Source organism: Colias eurytheme, chromosome 7, assembly GCF_061535395.1.
Source record: "Colias eurytheme isolate Ceu_HAF_F1 chromosome 7, ilColEury1 Martin Lab GWU primary, whole genome shotgun sequence".
NCBI lineage: Eukaryota > Metazoa > Arthropoda > Insecta > Lepidoptera > Pieridae > Colias > Colias eurytheme.
In genome coordinates this window covers 9,543,387-9,562,848 of record NC_142986.1, presented here as the reverse complement: position 1 = coordinate 9,562,848, position 19,462 = coordinate 9,543,387, and the positions used below count along the sequence as shown (strand labels likewise).

At 36.4% G+C, this 19,462-nt stretch overlaps 1 protein-coding gene across 2 annotated transcripts in view; it reads right to left on the bottom strand.

Moving 5' to 3' along the window:
- Positions 1–19,462, bottom strand: part of pcx (pecanex) — a 29,062-nt gene that overhangs the window by 8,554 nt on the left and 1,046 nt on the right. Inside the window, exons 3-16 of one of the 2 annotated variants that reach the window (XM_090103640.1) lie at positions 17,940–18,067; positions 13,149–17,617; positions 12,617–12,781; positions 9,664–9,808; positions 8,244–8,410; positions 7,224–7,380; positions 6,778–6,903; positions 6,569–6,685; positions 5,824–5,976; positions 4,397–4,590; positions 3,571–3,740; positions 2,839–2,997; positions 2,188–2,335; positions 985–1,136 (exon numbers count right to left, since the gene is read on the bottom strand). In XM_090103640.1, the coding sequence (XP_089959766.1) occupies positions 985–1,136; positions 2,188–2,335; positions 2,839–2,997; positions 3,571–3,740; positions 4,397–4,590; positions 5,824–5,976; positions 6,569–6,685; positions 6,778–6,903; positions 7,224–7,380; positions 8,244–8,410; positions 9,664–9,808; positions 12,617–12,781; positions 13,149–17,617; positions 17,940–18,067 (6,450 nt within the window). The remainder of the gene's footprint in view (positions 1–984; positions 1,137–2,187; positions 2,336–2,838; positions 2,998–3,570; positions 3,741–4,396; positions 4,591–5,823; positions 5,977–6,568; positions 6,686–6,777; positions 6,904–7,223; positions 7,381–8,243; positions 8,411–9,663; positions 9,809–12,616; positions 12,782–13,148; positions 17,618–17,939; positions 18,068–19,462) is intronic. The other variant, XM_090103641.1, reaches the window with a different exon arrangement.

The following is a 19,462-nucleotide window of genomic DNA, read 5'->3' as shown; positions in this document are numbered from 1 at the left end:
TGAAAGAATGACTGATAGAATACGTAAAGTTTATTGACGTATAGTCTGTTTTCATTATGAACAAACGAATTAATGATAGAATAAACGAGTGAAATGAAGATATGTAATGTTTATTGTTGTGTGTTGTTATATGAATGAATGAATGAACGAATGAATTAAAAAATGAGTAAATTTTTGAATACGTTAAGTTTATTGACGTTTAGTTTTTAATTATTCATGAATCACTGTATGTAAAAAATGAACAAATGAACTAATGAACTGAATGTCGTATAGTACCGCAGCGTCAATACGGAAAGTTTATTGATGTTAGTTTTTATCATTCAATAATTGAACAATTGAATGGAAGAATGGGTGAATGAAGGAATGACTTGTAGTGTGTAATATATAATGTATGCTATGTATGTGTGCGTCATACTATATAGTCTTGTGGTTCTTCAGTTTAAGTGCAGTTGTAACAACAGTTCAATACATTATTATACACTTTACAGTCGAGTCAAGTGTTTCATTACCACCAACCATTGCTATAATAAATCGAATAAAAATTTATTGAATGTATGAACGATTGAATGAATGTATGAACGAATGTATGAAAGATTGAATGAATGAACTACTGAACTGAATTTCGTATAGTACCGTAGCGTCAATAAGGAAAGTTATCGATGTTAGTTTTTATCATTCACGAACAATTGAACAATAGAATGGAAGAATGGGTGAATGAAAGAATGATTAATGATTTGAATGTATGAACGAACGAATGAAGGTATCAACGAATGAATGAATGTTTTTTTTATTTTTATTGTGTGATAGGGAAGCGCTTGACCACGATCTCGCCTTATGGTAAGCTGAGATGTGGCCTATGATGTTCGAATGAAGACTGTCGATCCGAACCGCTTAGTCCGGGTACATGGAACGTCCACCATATGGCGATGCCTAGAGTCTGTGCGCCTCGACGAATGATTGAATGAACGAATAGCGCGTGTATACCTCAGCGCCAGCAGGTGTGGAGCCCCCCGCAGCACGTTGTGCCGCCAGGCGGGCGCCGCCTCGTGGCAGATGACGAGGCGCTGCGCGTGCGACGCGATCGCCGCGTACAGCGCCGCGCTGCTGCAGTACTCCTCCGGGAACATGAAGTGGTCCTGCGGGCGAGAGCCGCCGGCTTATATACGCATGCTGTACTGTGTGCGGACACGTGTGCGTGCGTGTTATTATGAATACGCATACAGACATACGCACGCTCACCCGTGCGGATACGTGTGCGTGGCGCACGTTTGCGTGCGTATTATTATGAATATATGCCCATACACACGCTGACACCTGTAGTGACGTGTGCGTGGCGGACGTAGGCGTGTATGTTATTATGAATATACGCACATACACATACGCTGCAACGTGTGGAGACGCGTAGGTGGTGGACGTATGTGTGTTATAATTAATACACATACACGTACAGAGCCATCGGATATCAGGTTATTAGTATGACACGCACGCACATACAAACAAGTGCACGTAAACAATCTGTATGTCATTATAAGAACAAACACAGGCATGCATTATGCGTATGTGTAAACGTTTCAGTAACCAACAAAATACACTTTTTGACACGGGAAATATAATGAAAATAGCATAATTGGTAAAACAAAAATTATCAGTAAAACAGATTGTCAACCCCACTTGTAGGGTCTGGAGACGATTTAATGCGTCTGCTCCGTGCCAGATATTTTAGACGGCCCTTTTTAAAGATAAAATATCTGCACGACATTCTATCAGACAACACACATTTGAACACAAAATAAAAACTAAAATTTACCGCACGAAAAACATTTTTTTGAAAGAGAGGATTCTTCCCTACTAGTCTTCTATGTCATATACAAAAAAGAGTGTATTTGCCGAGCACACGTGTCAGAAGTGAAACTTCTTTGGCAAGATTCAAAGATACCAAAATCGTCGCCTACCGAAGTTTCACATCAAAAAAGTCTAGAGAAATCAGTAAATTAATCCTGAACTAGACTTGTAGGGTATTGAGCAGACGATTTAATGCGTCTGCTCCGTGCCAGACAGGTTAAACGGCCCTTTTTTGATATAAAATATACGCACGAAATCCTCTCCACTAAACTCCTATATCATTTACACAATCAAATATTTGATTTATAATTTACAAAGTACAATAAGTACAATATTTCCACAAACCTGATGCAACTTAAGCGCCATTCGTATAGCGGGCGCTAACACAGAATGTAACAGCGACACATCAGAGAACACCCACTCGTCGCGTGCGCAGGTTATACGGAAATCGCCTTTAAACAACGAGTGCAGGCCGTAGAGGAAGAATTCCACGCTGGAAATAAAAACATGTGGTTAATAGTTTTTCTAAATTCATTTCGTGAAAAGCGGATGCAACAAACATAACGTCGTGATTATAAATTGTAACATTGAATTACTTCAATTTTTACAAAATTTCTAAGAACAGTATTTCAGTTAATTTCCGATTTCCGAATTAATTCAGAATAGTCGGGGACGATTTTTCAGTCAATATGTACAGTTCGTACACCTGGGGATGCTGCTGCTAGATACTAATAAAACTAAGCTGCTATGATTATATGCTTTAATGATGCTATGCTGTTATGCTAAGAGTTACACACGTACGCGGCTCGCGACGTTTTAACGTGAACTAACGCTATATGAAAATGAAAATGCTGTGACATACAAAAAATGATGATTTCGCACTCTGTACGGTTGCACCGTACACAATATTTAAAATAAATTATTATATTTGCTATGGCAAATACAGATAGAAAAATAGATCTCTTCAACTGTCTTATTCGACATAAAATTTCCTACCTAGAAGCAGACAGATGTTGGGCAGCTGCTAGGGCCCTCCTCCCCAATAAGCTGAGCGCAAAGCACAGCGTGAGTAGTGGGGGGTCCCTCCTCCAACCTCCCCCCCTCCTCGCGCGGCAGTGTGCTATCCACTCTTGGTATACCGCGCAGAACCTACTCCTGGAAAAACATTTAAAGTATGTATATTTTGGAAATTTTGGAAAGTTGTTTAACGAGTCACAATTTATATACTACTAGAGGTCCGCCCCGGCTTCGCCCGTGGTACATATTTCGCAATAAAAGGTAGCCTATGTCCTTTCTCGGGTATCAAATATCTCCATACCAAATTTCATGAAAATTGGTTCAGTAGTTTAGGCGTGATTGAGTTACAGACAGACAGACAGAGTTACTTTCGCATTTATAATATTAGTGTGGATTAATAGTGTTTTTTTTAATAATTTACATTCACAAGAATAAATAAGAGATGGAAATTCGTATCAGGCGAGAAAGATTTATAAAAGAATACTGAACATAATCAGAAACTTTCGGTGGTTCATAACTTCCCCCAGACGTTTTAAAATTCCCAAAAAAATATTCTAAATTTTAGTTTACACATACATCAGATTGCAATGTGTGGTTTTTAATTTCGAAACCACTAAGATATATTAATTCTAAACTTCTTAAATAAGTCTGGCGACACTGCCCTCTCCCTCTATTTTATCTATATTTTATTAAAATCCCATTTATACTAACCTAGTAATACCAGACGCTCGAAAATCATAATCCTCATCCAGATTGACGTTGAAAATAGGATCCAAATCGACAAATGATCTCTCATTCATGGGCTTTAGGGCTTCCATCAATTCTGGCGATGATAACCATTCCTCTAGTTTGCTTGACTGTATCGTGTAGTATATGATGCTCTGTGAATAAATATAAACATTATGCGTTTTATTAATACATAACGATAAAGCTTGATTTTAGTAACATAATATTTATTTATTTTAAGTTAAATATCGTTTTTTGTAAATTTTGTTTTTGTGTGCATTGTACAATAAAGTGTTTTCTATTCTATTCTATTCTATTATGTGATAATCATCCTTAAATACTTTTTAGAACATGGTCCTTCGAGTCAGCTTGATATTTCACGATTTTGACGATAATATTTCATAAAGCATGTTATATTTAATTTTCTATTATTTTAAACAAGAGTCAACAAAATAACCATATTGTCATCAAAATTCACGGCTTTCTCACTTAAAATTTACATAAGACATCACTTTTTTTAACTTACACTTTCATCACACTATTTAAATCACCCAAAACACATTACAATCTATTTTACCATATCTATACCTAAAAAACAGAAAATTTTCACGCACTTTCATTTACTTTGCATATAAATTTACACTTTAAATTGGAAAGTATGGCAGCAGGGGACCACGGGTAAAAAGTACTTTTATTTCCAGTGCCCGTAGACCCACTGTCATATCATTCTATAGCAGTGGGTCCACGGGGAAAAAATATTACCCGTAGACCCACCAGTGGGTCATAGCGGGGGACCACGGGTGATACTCACCTTAACATAATACGTCAGCAGCACCTTCCTAAAGTCGAACACCTGCAGCATGGAGACCGCACTGTTGTCGCTAACGGAGTACCCCTCGAGCACGTAGCGCGCTGTGGCGAGCTGCCAGGCGAGCCAGCGGAGCGCCCACCACGCGCCCGGCGCTAGCACTCTGCCCCCCAGCGACCACGCCCCGCACGTGCCTTCTGTATAGATTAAAATACATTGATATTTATTGTTTTATGGCATTAAAATCTATACTTATACTAGCTGCTCCGCGCGGTTTCACCCCCGTGGCTCCTCTCCTGTTGGTCGTAGCGTGATCATATATACCCTATAGCCTTCTTTGATAAATGAGCTATCTAACACTGAAAGAATTTTTCAAATCGAACCAGTAGTTCCGAGATTAGAGCGTTCACACAAACAAACTCTTCAGCTTTATAATATTACTATTAGTATAGATTATAAAGCTGAAGAGTTTGTTTGTTTGTTTGAACGCGCTAATCTCGGGAACTACTGGTCCGATTTGAAAAATTCTTTCGGTGTTAGATAGCTCATTTATCAAGGAAGGCTATAGGGTATATACCATCACGCTACGACCAACAGGAGTGGAGCCACGGGGGTGAAACCGCGCGGAGCAGCTAGTGCTTTATAAATACAAAGTTATTTCCAAACTATACAAGGCCAGCACGCAATGGTGTGAAACTACATTGCGTGCTGGCCTTGTATAGTTTGGAAAGACGCCGCCTCGTAATCGATTTTTTTCTATTATTTATAAATTTATATAAAATACATGTCAAATATGTAACAACTCGTCTCCTGAAGGACCAGGTGCCGCAAGTGCCGTCTGTATAAATAAATATATTCAGAGACACAGTCAAATATTTTGTGAAAAGAACTCGTATGAATTCATTTCCCGTGTGATAAAATACCACGGGTGTCTTCTTTAGGGATAAATAAACATACAACTATGACATAGACATATCAAATATGTGCTGTTCGCCAAGCTAACAGACGCAGTCATTTTTTGATAATAAAAATTAAAGAGAGAAATAGAAATAAAAAAAATAGACTATATCGAACCTACATGACCAGGTGATGCAGGCACACAAAATTATGAACGTAAGAATACATACCTATTTATTACAATACTAGCGTTCCGCCCGCGGCTTCGCACGCTTTGTCTAAAGCCTAATAAATTATATACTAAAACCTTCCTCTTTAATCACTCTATGTATAAAAAAACCGCATCAAAATCCGTTGCGTAGTTTTAAAGAAGTAAGCATACAAAGGGACATAGGGACAGAGAAAGCGACTTTGTTTTATACTATGTAGTGATGACGATTCTTCAACAAAACAATATTTACAAAGAAAAACATCAAAAGGAGCAAAAAAGTGCACCAGACAGTTCAGGTGGTCTGACGCAAGTTTACACATACCGCTATTCTCTTCAGGCCCTTCAGAGATCGCCTCTACTTCCCGCTGCTGACAGTACGTGCCGCGGAACTCCAGACCGCGCAGTTGGAACGACACCAGACCGTTGCCCATCTCCACTATGTGCACCAGACAGTTCAGGTAGTCTGACGCGAGCACTGATGTGGAAATTTATACAAAATAAGTACAAAACTTGGATTATGAAGGAAACATAGCATAAAATAAATACGTAGTTATTAAAAGTAAAAGGGACAAAATTTATGCTATTTTCAATGCAAATGAGTGTGAATATTTTTTTCTAAGTGTTCATGTGTAATAGAAATTCAGTAACAATGATCTTTATTATATCAAACCTGGGTAAATATTAATAATTATTACAGTGTTGATAATAAAAATAGGGTTTTCTACAGTCAACTTATAAGAAAAAATCTTCCGAATACTTTATTGTTATAATGTTCTCATTATTATGTCCCTATAAAAAATCTTTCGTGTATTAATTTCGTTTTGTTATCTTTGTATATAAAACTCAAAGGTGACTGATATAGTGATCTATCAACGCACAGCCCAAACCACTGGACGTATCGGGCTGAAATTTGGCATGCAGGTAGATGTTAGGACGTAGGCATCCGCTAAGAAAGGATTTCCCGAAATTCTTGCGGGAACGGGGAAAAACGGGGATGCACGTACAAAGTCGTGGGCGGAAGCTAGTATAGTATATTTCCACAATAATAATAATCTCGATTTTCTTACCAAAACAGTCCCCCTGCTGCACTATGCCCCATCGGCCGAGCATCAGATCGCCGCACAGGTAATGTTGTAACGAGCGAGTTAAATGCTCGTAGAAGATCGAATTTAAGTTGTTGTCATCTGTAATCGAAAATAAGACGTCAGACGTGCAAGTAACTACATAACAATAGGTATTATGAATGTGGAAAATTAAGTTAAATAAACTAACTTACCGGCTCCCAGATTTCTCTCCAATTGTGAAGATAGTCTGGTATTACTCTGGTCGACCCTCTTTGTGTTGTAATCTCTCTCCCAAAACTTAACCGGCCTCACGTATGACGTCATGAATATTGCACTTCCTGTTAATAATAATTTTAATTAAAAAAATGTATTATTTTGTATGAAGAAAGAAATAATATATAATTTTTAGTTAGTTCGATTCCCAGTCGAAGCAAGTGAATTTTTGAAAATATTTGAATGCAGTTCTATTTCTTTTAAAAAATAAATTAATGTTTTACAAAACTTTCAGCAAAATTTGCTATCTCCAGTACTTCAAGTACTTTCCCCCCAGGGCCCATCGAAAATTTCCACACTGCATACATGTTATATATCTAATATGTTTCTCTTTTTTATTTATTTTTTCTTTATTTAATAAAGGATATTGTATTGTATATCTCACCCAACGCCGGTGTAAGGGGGGAAGACAACATAGCAGACAATGCAGCTTGCAAGAACAACATAGCACTATGCGGCACGCTGAACGGTTGCGCGAACGCATGGAAAGCACTACCCCACGTGATTTGCCATGGAGCTATGTATGTTACCACGAATTGGACCTAGAAACGATATATACATATTAACAAATCACTACATATTATCCTAATCCTAATCTTCTTATATATAAAAATGAATTGCAAAATGTGTTGGTAGGCGCATAACTCGAGAACGGCTGAACCGATTTCGATAATTCTTTTTTTATTATATTCCTTGAAGTACGAGGATGGTTCTTATGTAGAGAAAACGTAAATATTATGTACCACGGGCGAAGCCGGGGCGGACCGCTAGTACTATTAAGGCGAAAGTTTGTATGTATGGATGTTTGTTACTCTTTCACGCTAATACTACTGAACCGATTACAATGAAATTAAGCACACATATAGAGGGTAACTTGAATTAACACATAGGATAGGTTTTATCCCGGAAATCCCACGGGAACGGGAACTATGCGAGTTTTTCTTTGAAACCGCGGGCGGAGCCACCGGCGGAAAGCTAGTCATATTATAAAACAAAATCGCTTCCTCCTGTCATTAAGGGGTTTTATAATCTATGATCCATTCGCAGATCTGTGATACTACAGAATAAATGAAGGAATTTAAAATGTAAGAAATACAGTTTACAGACACTGTGATACCATAATTCTTTGCTTGTTTCCATATAAAAGGTCTGGCAGTCCAGACCTTTTATATTGAAACTGGTTATGAAATATTCGTAAAAAAAAATGTATATAGGTATACACGTGCCAATTTAAATATAACTTATTTAAATTGACATGTTTTATAAAATTACTCGTAATTATTCAATTATTTTTTTCAGAATATAGATAATTTTTTATCGAATTTTTGCTACTAAACATTTTAACATGGTGAACGCTACAAATATTTAAAAAAATAGCATAAAAAGCTCATTATAACAAACTTACCTTCAACAAAAACTCGTAGACTTTGTTAAATATGATCGCCATGATGAAGTAATCAACTAGGAAAGTTTCAGAAATCTTGCGACTGCCCAAATCCCGTTGGAACAAAAGTACAGCAAATACGATGATTAAGTATTGACTGTCTGGATCGGAGTATGCGTTTCTGAGGCCTGTAAATAAATATTAAAATTTATATAAAAAAGGTTAAATATTACAAATATTTTTAAATTACTTTGATTGTATTTAAAGAGTCAGATTTTTTTTATTGTTAATAGGGAAGCGATTGCACACAATCTCGCCTGATGTTAAGCTAAGATGTGCTCTAAGATGGTACGCAAGTACGGTAAGCAATTGTACCCGTTCACTCTACGCTTGAAGACTATTGATAAATATTAAATATAATAAACGATCTGACTCGACAGACAATAATAATTCAAGCATAACAATTTTCAGATCATATACCGATTGATACAGAACATAAATCATACATACATTAATTTGAAACCGAAATTAACTTATAAATTTATAAAGAATAGAAAAAATTCGATCACGAGGCGGGACTCGAACCCGCATCCTTCGCGCCATTCCGGGGCGGATGCCTAACCAACTCAGCCACTCGTGACCCGCCTGAGCAATCGAATTTATTCTACTCTTTTCAGTTTTATGTGTCTTAAGGGACACACCGCGCGCCATCTATTGAGATGATTTAACAACCATCTCAACCAATATGAAGCACTTTTCAGTGAATACAATATTGTAACGATGGAACACGACCTTTTTTGTTGAATTTATATTTTTTGGTTTTATGGCATTCAAATGCTTTATAAATATAAATTTATAAAGAATAGAAAAAATTCGATCACGAGGCGGGACTCGAACCCTCTCATTTTTTCTATTCTTTATAAATTTATATTTATAAAGCATTTGAATGCCATAAAACCAAAAAATATAAATTCAACAAAAAAGGTCGTGTTCCATCGTTACAATATTGTATTCACTGAAAAGTGCTTCATATTGGTTGAGATGGTTGTTAAATCATCTCAATAGATGGCGCGCGGTGTGTCCCTTAAGACACATAAAACTGAAAAGAGTAGAATAAATTCGATTGCTCAGGCGGGTCACGAGTGGCTGAGTTGGTTAGGCATCCGCCCCGGAATGGCGCGAAGGATGCGGGTTCGAGTCCCGCCTCGTGATCGAATTTTTTCTATTCTTTATAAATTTATATTTATAAAGCATTTGAATGCCATAAAACCAAAAAATATAAATTCAACGAAATTAACTTATTTAGGTGTACAAACTAGCTTTCCGCCTGCAACATAGAAACGCGCACGCGTTATCTAAAACTTAACAAATGATTATACAAATTTTACATTTCAACAAATTTTTAATCAACAAAACATTAAGATAAAACAATTCAACTCACATTTAAGAGCGCACACGCAAATAATAAGCGCGCCAAACGTGTCGCCATACTTGTCCGCGATAGCTGGCGCGTCCTGCGTTATGGCCGCTATCACCACCGCCGGGAATAGCACGTTGCGCTCCAGGAAACATAGGTATACGTATATCTGTCGAATAAAATGGATTTAAATGATAACTTATTATTATTGGATGAAAGTTGCACGTAATTTATTTATTTATTCATCTTTGGGAAACAAACAATACAATATATGGATATTTTAGTATATATATATATATATATATATATACAGTGGTGGTCACATAATTAAAGACACCCCCTAATTGTCCATAAAATATTTACATTAGGAAGTACAATTATCTGAAAAAGGTATTTAATCTAGTATTATTTTTATTAAACCATATAAGACAATATGTTCTTCAAAATGAGGGACAAAAAATATTTATATTCCTTGCTAGTTTCTACACTTTCTCTATGTGGGAATGTAACACAAACTTTGTTAACGTACGTGTAGCTGGCCACTTAATTAAAGACAACAAGAAATGAGTTATAATTTTTTATGAATAAAAAGAAACAGCATTGTGCTTTACTTCGGTTTGTCGCGTAATTTCATAAATCGTTGACACTCTATAATTTTTTTGGGTATTTTTAACTTTTAAAATTAAAATTCATACGTTTAATAGTTTTAATATCAATTATTATGGTTAAAAACAAGAGTTGCGACTCGTCCACAAGAAAAAATATTTTTAACTTCCATGATAATAATTAATAATTAAACTGTTTCAAGGATATGGTTATGAATGCTATAAGACATGACAAGATGTTCCATACGACCGAAAACGTACTCAGAAAAGCAAAACCAAGTGAAACTACTCGGCCGAAAGATTCAAAAATGGTGTTGTTGGCTAAAAAGATCCATTTAAAGGGTCGGAACTCGGAACTGATACAGTTCAGAGTTGTATGGTGCAGCAGGCTTGAAGGGGGTGTCTGCAAGGACAATTAGACGGATACTGTGTGAGGAAAACTTGCACTGAAGAGTATCTCGGAAAGTACCACTTTTGAAAAAACAAAATGTGAAGGCAAGATTTCACTTTGCTACAAAATACGAACACTGGACTGAACGAGAATGGAAGCATGTGCTGTTTTGGCATGAAACTAAGATAAATATGATTAATTCTGTCAGAAAAGAATATATAAGACGCCAACTTAATAAGGAAATGGATCCAAGATACTCTAAAAAGTAGTCATACATGGGGGTGGAAATATCAAAGTGTGGCGCTGTTTTTCTGGACTTGGTGTTGGACCTGTCAAAAAGACAGAAAGCAACATGGATAAATTCCAGTACAAGTATATTTAAGAGCAATCCATGCTGCCCTATGCAGAGGAAAATTTACCTGTTGTTTGGACTTTTCAACACGATAATGATCCTAAGCACACTGCAAAAGTAGTGAAGTGCTTGTTAAGGAACCAATCTGTAACTGTTTTGGATTGGCCCCCCTACAGTCCGGTTTCAAATCCGATCGAAAACTTATGAAATCAAGAAAGAAAGAAGTCGTGGCAAAGCGATCATCAAACGTCAACTAACTTTGCAAAGCATTTTCGAAGAATGGAACCAATTTAGTGATGCAACCTGAACAAAATTAGTTGCTTCAATGCCCAAGAGATGTAAGCCGTCATTACTGCCAAAGGACATGCAACCAAATATTAAAAAGTGTAAAAATGTTTTGTAAATACGTCAGGTATTTTGTGTTGTAAAAATAATCTCATTAAAATAATATTTTTTTATATTTCTTATAAGCGAGTCTAATGTCTTTAATTATACGGCCAGACCTTTGCTAGGTTAAAACTGCTAGTAGTAAGGATGAACCGAATAAAATCTAACAAACCGACAAGTTTTGTAGATAAAATTTAGTTTAGCATTAGACAACACATACCTGAATATTTTAAAATTATTTAACAAGTTCCAATGGTAGTGTAAAAAAAAATGTTGAGAGAAGTGTCTTGGGTAGTATAAAATGTTCTTAGTGTCTTTAATTATGTGACCACCACTGTATATATTATAATATATATTAGTATGGAGTATGGACTAATATTATAAATGCGAAAGTAACTCTGTCTGTCTGTCTGTTACTCAATCACGCCTAGACTACTGAACCAATTTGCATGAAATTTGGTATGGAGATATTTTGATACCCGAGAAAGGACATAGGCTACCTTTTATTGCGAAATATGTACCACGGGCGGACCTATAGTTTCTTATAAATAAGAGATAAAAACCATACAGATATCAGCAGTTTCCACAAAAAAATTGAATTCTAAGTTAAGTTCTAGTTCTTTAGCACGTAATTATTTGTTGTCTCATTAAAATGGATATACGTATAGAAAACAAAAAGTGCGATATATTTCTGTTATTATTTATAATTGATCTAAAGTTGTTGAGTTTATTCCAATACATTCGTCACTTTCAAAATTCTTCAGTATAAAATAACTTGTAAATCAGGCCATATCATTTAAGCTTTCCTAAAAAAAATATCAAATTGTAAATAACTAAGAACACGATATTTTTTAAAGTAGTTTCTTTTATTATATTTTAAGAAAGAAGTGTTGAACTTTCTCCTCTTTTTACACTAAAATTAACTGATGAAATATATTTCAGTTTAAAAAGTGTGTGATCAATGATGATCAATGATGAATAATGTGATCAATGAAGAATCAATTTAATCTTTTCGACGATATCTTCATTTTTAATAAACTAGCTGTCCGCCCCGGCTTCGCCCGTGGTACATATTTACGTTTTCTCTACATAAAAACCATCCTCGTACTTCAAGGAATATAATAAAAAAAGAATTATCGAAATCGGTTCAGCCGTTCTCGAGTTATGCGCTTACCAACACATTTTGCGATTCATTTTTATATATAAGATAAGATATAAGAAGATATAAAAACATCACCTTACCTTTTCAAAGATCATAAGCCTCGCCGGTTCGGTAACTTCAAACTGCGCGTGCTCATGTTGTTTCAACACTGGCGCAGCAAGACATAACCACGGTTGTTGTTTACGCAGTTGTGGTATTAGGTAGTGCAGGATCCAACCTAGGATGCCTGCTATTATCCAGAGTACCTTGAAATTGAAATAATAATAATCAAGTAAAGATAGAATATTACAGAAAATGGTCAAAGTATAAAAGACGGAATCATCGAAACACACTGACACGCAACGCAAAAGAAAGCTGCAAAGGTAGGTTAGTAATAATAATAGTAGGTAGAAATTTGTGTTTAACGAAATCAAACAAAACTATGGATGGTATGTATACAATAAGGCGATGATACCAGAAAATATTAATTTTATTGTGGGAAATTCTTGTAATTTATATAGAAAAACGTCTAATAAACAGGGTCAATAGATAAATTTAAAACAGAAACTTAAGACGAGAGACTTCATTTAAAATTTAATACAATAAGACTTAAAATGTATTTTTTATACTTACTGTGTTCAGCTGTGGCTTCAGTGTAGTGAAGACCGTTGTGCAGTGCAGACCAAACACCAAGAGTCCTAGAAACGTGCAAACTATGACGTCATTCTTCAACCTCGCGTTCACAGTCTCTTGCAATTTCTTCGGCAAAGGATCCTCCATATCTTCCTCAGTTTTATCACCTTCAGTCTTATTTATATTTGAATTCAACGTATTTGTATCACGAGTCTTGTCATCATTTTCAGTAGGCGGATCCACTTTGAGAGAAGTCGTAGAATTTGTCGTGTCTCCTTTTGGATCCATTTTCAGAGAGCTAACACTCGATGCCTGAGATCGTTTCTGCGTTTTAGATATATTTGTTTCGGAACTAAAATTAATTTTAGACGCCGAACTGCCAATGGAGTTCTGTTTAGAAATATTGCTTTCGGAATTATTGTTTTTATTCTCCGATAGCGTATTAGGCTCCGTTTTCTCTATATCTGGCGAACATTCAGGGTTATGCACAATATATAACTCCGGTGGCAACAAATGTTTTTTAATTAAGTTCCATATTAAGGTATAGTCGCTTGCGCTTCGACTTAAATGATATGCTATGGGTACAAGTAGGCCGCAGAATATGGAAATAAGGATATTATGTTTTTGGTGCTGTGATTTCTTTCCTTCGATCAATCCGCTGTATGCGAAACCGTATAACGTTCCTATAGCAGCTAAAGATCTGACTACGCAATACACTGCAGCGCTCAAACTGCTCGTCGCGTTACCACCAAATATATGCATATCGATTTGTTCTAATAAGTACATAAGAAAAGTATTCACTTGGGGAAATAAACCCAAACTAAAAGCTAGAGGAAAAAATAATAGGAACTTTGATAAGATTTCTTGAATTATATACAGGCAGTCTCTCTCGTTTATGTCTATACCGTATATATTCAACGGTTTTGTTTCGTCTATACTTCGTCTACTTCGCGTGTGTGCGTTGTCGGCCTCGGGTAACTGCTGTAAATGACTACTCACTGCAACTAGTATCGCAGTACATAAGCAAAAATACACCGGCCGGGAAAATACAACCATTTTATTAAATCCGTGAACAGGCGATGCGGAGTCGGGTTGTACGCTCTTCAGTAAGGAATACTGACTGCCAGCCATGATAAAACAGAACCAAAAAGCGTAGATATCCCTGTAAAATCCGAGGTTCAAAACCATCGAGCCCAAAACGGCCACCGCGATCGCAAGCATTATCGATACAAATGTTTCCCTAAACGTCAAGTTTCTATCAAAAAGTGCCATCAATTTCAGCCGATCCATCGTTACTTTTATCTCTAAATATTTGGCTAGTTTGAACTTGTAATAACTTTTCGTTTTCGGTTTGTTGTTCTTCTCCAATTCATCTATGAGTTTGCATAATTTACTCCTCATGTTAATCTCTAAGCTATCGTCAGCTATAGATTGAACTAGACTGGGTATATGCGTTGATTGCGTTGTTTCTGCTTGTTGTTGCGCTTGTTGCTGGGCCCGTTGTTGGCTCATTAGGTAGTTGATATGCATACTGGGCAATCCCATTCGCGATTGTCTCTCAGCTTCTATTTGTTCTAATAAACTATCAGTCACATAGGCAACAGGTGATCGTGCTTGGTCCGGATGCGACCCAGTCCCTCCATCGAAAACGTAGAATCTCTTATTTGTGTTATTTGTATTAATCGGGACGATCGTTGACACGTTGTTATTACTAGAGAGAAGTGGATTCTTGCTCCCTTGATTTGAAGAACTGTGATCAACGCTGTCTCCTCGTTTTGGTTTCGTAATTTCACTGGTTCCCGCCTCCGATTCCAAAGACCCACAGCTTCCTTCACCAGTAGTTTCTAGTGAATTCTCATCCACAGGTTTAACTGTAAATGTCCGACAATCTTCCTTTTCGGGCAGTGGTATAGGTAACGCTTGAGTACGACCGGATCCATTTTTATCGAATGTGTATGACATCCAGTTGCCATATTCATCCATAAAGCAATGGATAGCACCATCAGTTGTGTCGTCAAACGAAGTGGCAAAATGAACATTGCCTGAATTTGGATTTTCCACATTCGCTGTTTTATCTTTCTTGTCTGATGATTGTGACGATGGATTATTTCGCTGGCGTGTGGAACGTTTGATTTTTCTAACTCTATTTCTATGGTTTCTATCCATTAACGGCCTAAGTCTAGGTCCTTCTTCAACAGGTTGTGCCTCTGTTTGAGGGGGATTGTTATCAGGTACACAACAAGGCATAAAATCTACTCTAGAATTGAGAAAGGCGGCTAATAATGGCATGGAAGTAGGTAGTAAGGTATTTGTTGATGTTTGTGCAACTTCCTCTATAGACCTTTTTCTAGTTTTATGGGAACCTTCCCTTTCACCTCTTATACTTTGCCGATGACTACGAGACCTCTCGTCTCTATTTGGAGGCGGCATTACAACCGTGTTGGCGTTCGTAGCAGCGAATAAACATTCCAATCCTTGTACCAAAGCAGCCTGGGCTTCTACAGCATCCATGAGTATTCTTTCCTCGTTTTGATTCTCATCTTTCTCTTTCCTAGAATCTTTCTTCTTGTTCTCTTTCTGTGAGGAAGCCCGTGAACGCGCTAAGTTTTTTATCTGCTTTGGTATAGCGCCCAAGTTTTTTGACACGTTTGACGATGATTCAACTAAAGCAAGTTTCTGACATATTACTTCTTCAGGGTCAGTACCTTCTGCACCATAGATTTGTTTGTCTTCTGCTTCTTCAAAGAGCCAATCTAAGCTGTATACACTCCTTTCGTCTGCACTCTTACTATCACAGGTTAATTGTGATTCTTCTGTTTCCGGTGGGTTATTTTTATCAAATTTAATATCGGGCCTTTCTTCACTGCTACTACTAGAGTTAGATATATCATGGTCCCAAACTTTCTTTTCTACTGGTTTCTTTTCCTCTGTCTTTTTTTCCGATTGATCGCCGGTATCGTTTGATTCTAAGCTGGACTTCTCTATAAGCAAATCTTTCGAGCTAGCACTAGCCTTATCGAAGTAGTCACCGTTCGGATTATATTTACATTCACATAAGTTACCTTGACGATCTTGTCGTGACTCTACTTTGGCGCATTTTTTCAGTCTTATAGGTTTCTTATCATTTGGACATCCAGGATTGTGTTTAGGTACTTGTATCTTTTCACAACAATGTTTCTTGCAATCATGATGATTTTTTGCACGTACGACGCGCACATCATTGGGTCTATCGAGTAACGGTGATCGTGAACCATTATTTTCGTAGTCAGAATCGCTGGAGCGCATCGCTGATGATTGTTCGGCGTCCCAATCGAACCCGCGAAACTGTTTTTCATCTTCATAATCACTGTAACTTTCTCCACTTGAATCTAAATCAGTTTCCTTTTGGGAAGTTTGCATTTCATCGGATATTTCCGCGATAGGATAAACGATTTCTGATCCATACGTCAAATATGGGTAACTGGGACCTTCTCCGTTTTCATTTTTTGGGTATAAATTAAGGTGAGGACCTCGAGTTAAACATTTACTAGGGGGTGGAATGACAGCACTTTTAGGATTTTTGAGCATTTGACCACCAATAGTTTCTGCACTGTTGGGATGGGGTGATAAGTTCGAAACACTTGGAGGCGGACAACCGATTTCCAACGCGGCACTTTTGATCCTGCGTACACCTGGGCTTTTGCCTTTATTTTTATCAGTCTCACCTGCTGGAGCTTCCGCTTTTACCATCATGTATTCACCTAATTCTACACTTGCGAAAAACTGTGTATCTGCATTGTTAGAATGACGTCTCATATGCGATACTAGTTGTGCAGTGGAATTTAACAGTGGTAACTGTATTGTAGACATAGTTGAGTTCGAATATCTTCTCATATTAGATGATTGCGCAGTCGCAAGCGCCATAGCAGACTTGGTGCAACTTTCATCCGGATAATTTGTGTATCGTCGTCGCTGGGCCAACCTTTTCTTTGGAGAAGGCGGTCCGACGCTTGGCTCTGAATTGTCTCTTGAATCGAAACTCAGTTGTCTCGCAAACTTTGATTGATATGGTTCGCCCGCAGCTTCATTGCCATCTAAGTACAGCCATTCTTTGAAAAAGTCCCTATTGCTAGATCCTCGTCGATGCGGACATTCATGGTATCGTCGGCTAACTTTCGCGAACGGTCCATCATCAGTGAGCATGTGCACTGGTAGATTGTTTTCTGTTCTTGCATTCCGTGATTCTTCAATAATAAGTTCGTCAATACGGCCGTGGCCTCGACGATTCTTCGTTCTCTGTTCTCTTCTGTGACCGGACTTCGATCGGTTTCTGGTTGGACGGGTTTTAGAAGGCCCCGCGGTTTCTGCAGACTGCGCCACACACAAGTCTGACTTGGTCATGGCAACTGGTTCTGTTTGCTTGGCTGACATGGCACTGTCTTCCATGCTCGATTCCGAGCTGTTCTTTCGGTGGACATCCACTTTTAAATCTGTTGTAAAGAAATAACGAAAATAAGATTTATTTGAACAATTACTACTCTTATTTTTTAATTAACATTCAATAAACATGGCTCTTAATTTGATATTGCATTTAATTTTATTTTGCATTTAATTGTAGGATGTATTATTTAAAACTAGCTGTACTCCGCTCCTGTTGGTCTTAGCGTGATGGTATATAGCCTTCCTCGATAAATGGGCTATCTAACACCGAAAGAATTTGGACCAGTAGTTTCTGAGATTAGCGCCTTCAAACAAACAAACAAACTCTTCAGCTCAATATTAAGTACATATAGATAAGCAAGATTTATTTACCTATAGTACTATTATTAGGTTTGTGGTACTCTAAAGATGTGACAGAGTCATTATCGCTTGGTGCGATCGCCGCTGCGCTCAGAGTCTGCATTTCGACTCCCTCATCAGCCCTGCGGGATGTCAGTAGACTAAACAATTGTAAGTAAATCGATATTAATTATATACATGCAAACAAAAATTATTACAAAGCTGGTTATTTTTAATGCAAAATATATTAAAATCTATTTTAAGCTTAGTGTGCTATTGAATATTTGAGAGTGCAAAGATACTTTTAAATATTATTTTGAATGAAATTTATTGTGAATAACTTTTGTTAATATTATCACACTGAGCTTTAGAAATGAAGTAAAACCAAAAGAAGAACTATTTCAGCAGAGTGCTATGAGGATCTTTTGGCACTTGGATGACAGTCAGTGGTCGTGGGTGCGAAATATGGTTTGCCAAACTAAAAAAAAAATCCTTTGTTTCAGAAAAATACAATCAATATTTTATATTCAAGGTGAGATAGAACTCTGTGTTAACTGACAACACTTAAATTTATTTGGCTTTACTTCATTTTATAAGTTTCAACTGCAACTTACAACTAGAGGCTACTTATATTTTGTGCTTTTCATCTATTTATTCAATGCTTAGTTTGCATACTAATTACTTATTATATTCAACTAATTTTTTATTTTGTCTTTCTTCTCTATTAAAGAAAGCACAGTACAGATTACATTTTCTACAGTTGTGTTAATGTCATGCACTACTCTACTATGTATTGACAATAATAAAATATTATTATAAATACTAAGTTATTCAATCTATGCCTGTTTATATTCCCATAAAATTCTTTGACCTATTTTTTCTTAATGTCAAAATACCATACAATGTTCATAACATAATGTGTAATCAAAAAATTTATTTGAAACATTGAATAAATAAGTTTTCAATTTAGGGGCATAATGAGGTTGTGTGTTTATGTAAACTTCTCTAAAATTGCTTATTGAACTTCTATTACAATGAAAATCAAGTTGTTAAATAAATCATTTGAGGATAAATTTGCAAAATATGAGTTGAACAAGGTTAAAATCAAAAGAGGTTATTTATAATTATTATCTCAATGCGAAAGCTGTAGTAACATTGTACTGTTTGTCATTGTATCAAAATACTATTGAAATTATGAAATTAGTCTTGTATTTGTAAAATTTAGGTCAATTACTGTTTGTTAGTCTAAAATTTGTGAATGGCTGAGTCAATTGAGCTAATTTTGAAATATTTATTATAGTCCAATGAAGGTTAAAAGAACAGTTACAGGTGTCATAAACATCACTGCATAATTAAGTATTTAATTATCTAGTTATATCTAGATTAATAACCTAAATAAAAATCACTTAAATGTTTTCAAAATATAACTTCATACACAGTCAACATTGATTACATTTACCAAAAATGTTAGTTCTACTTATATTTCTAAACTACTATATTATGGCATGAAATACAACCTATAAATAGTGAAATACAGTCTATCAGCTCACATTTTT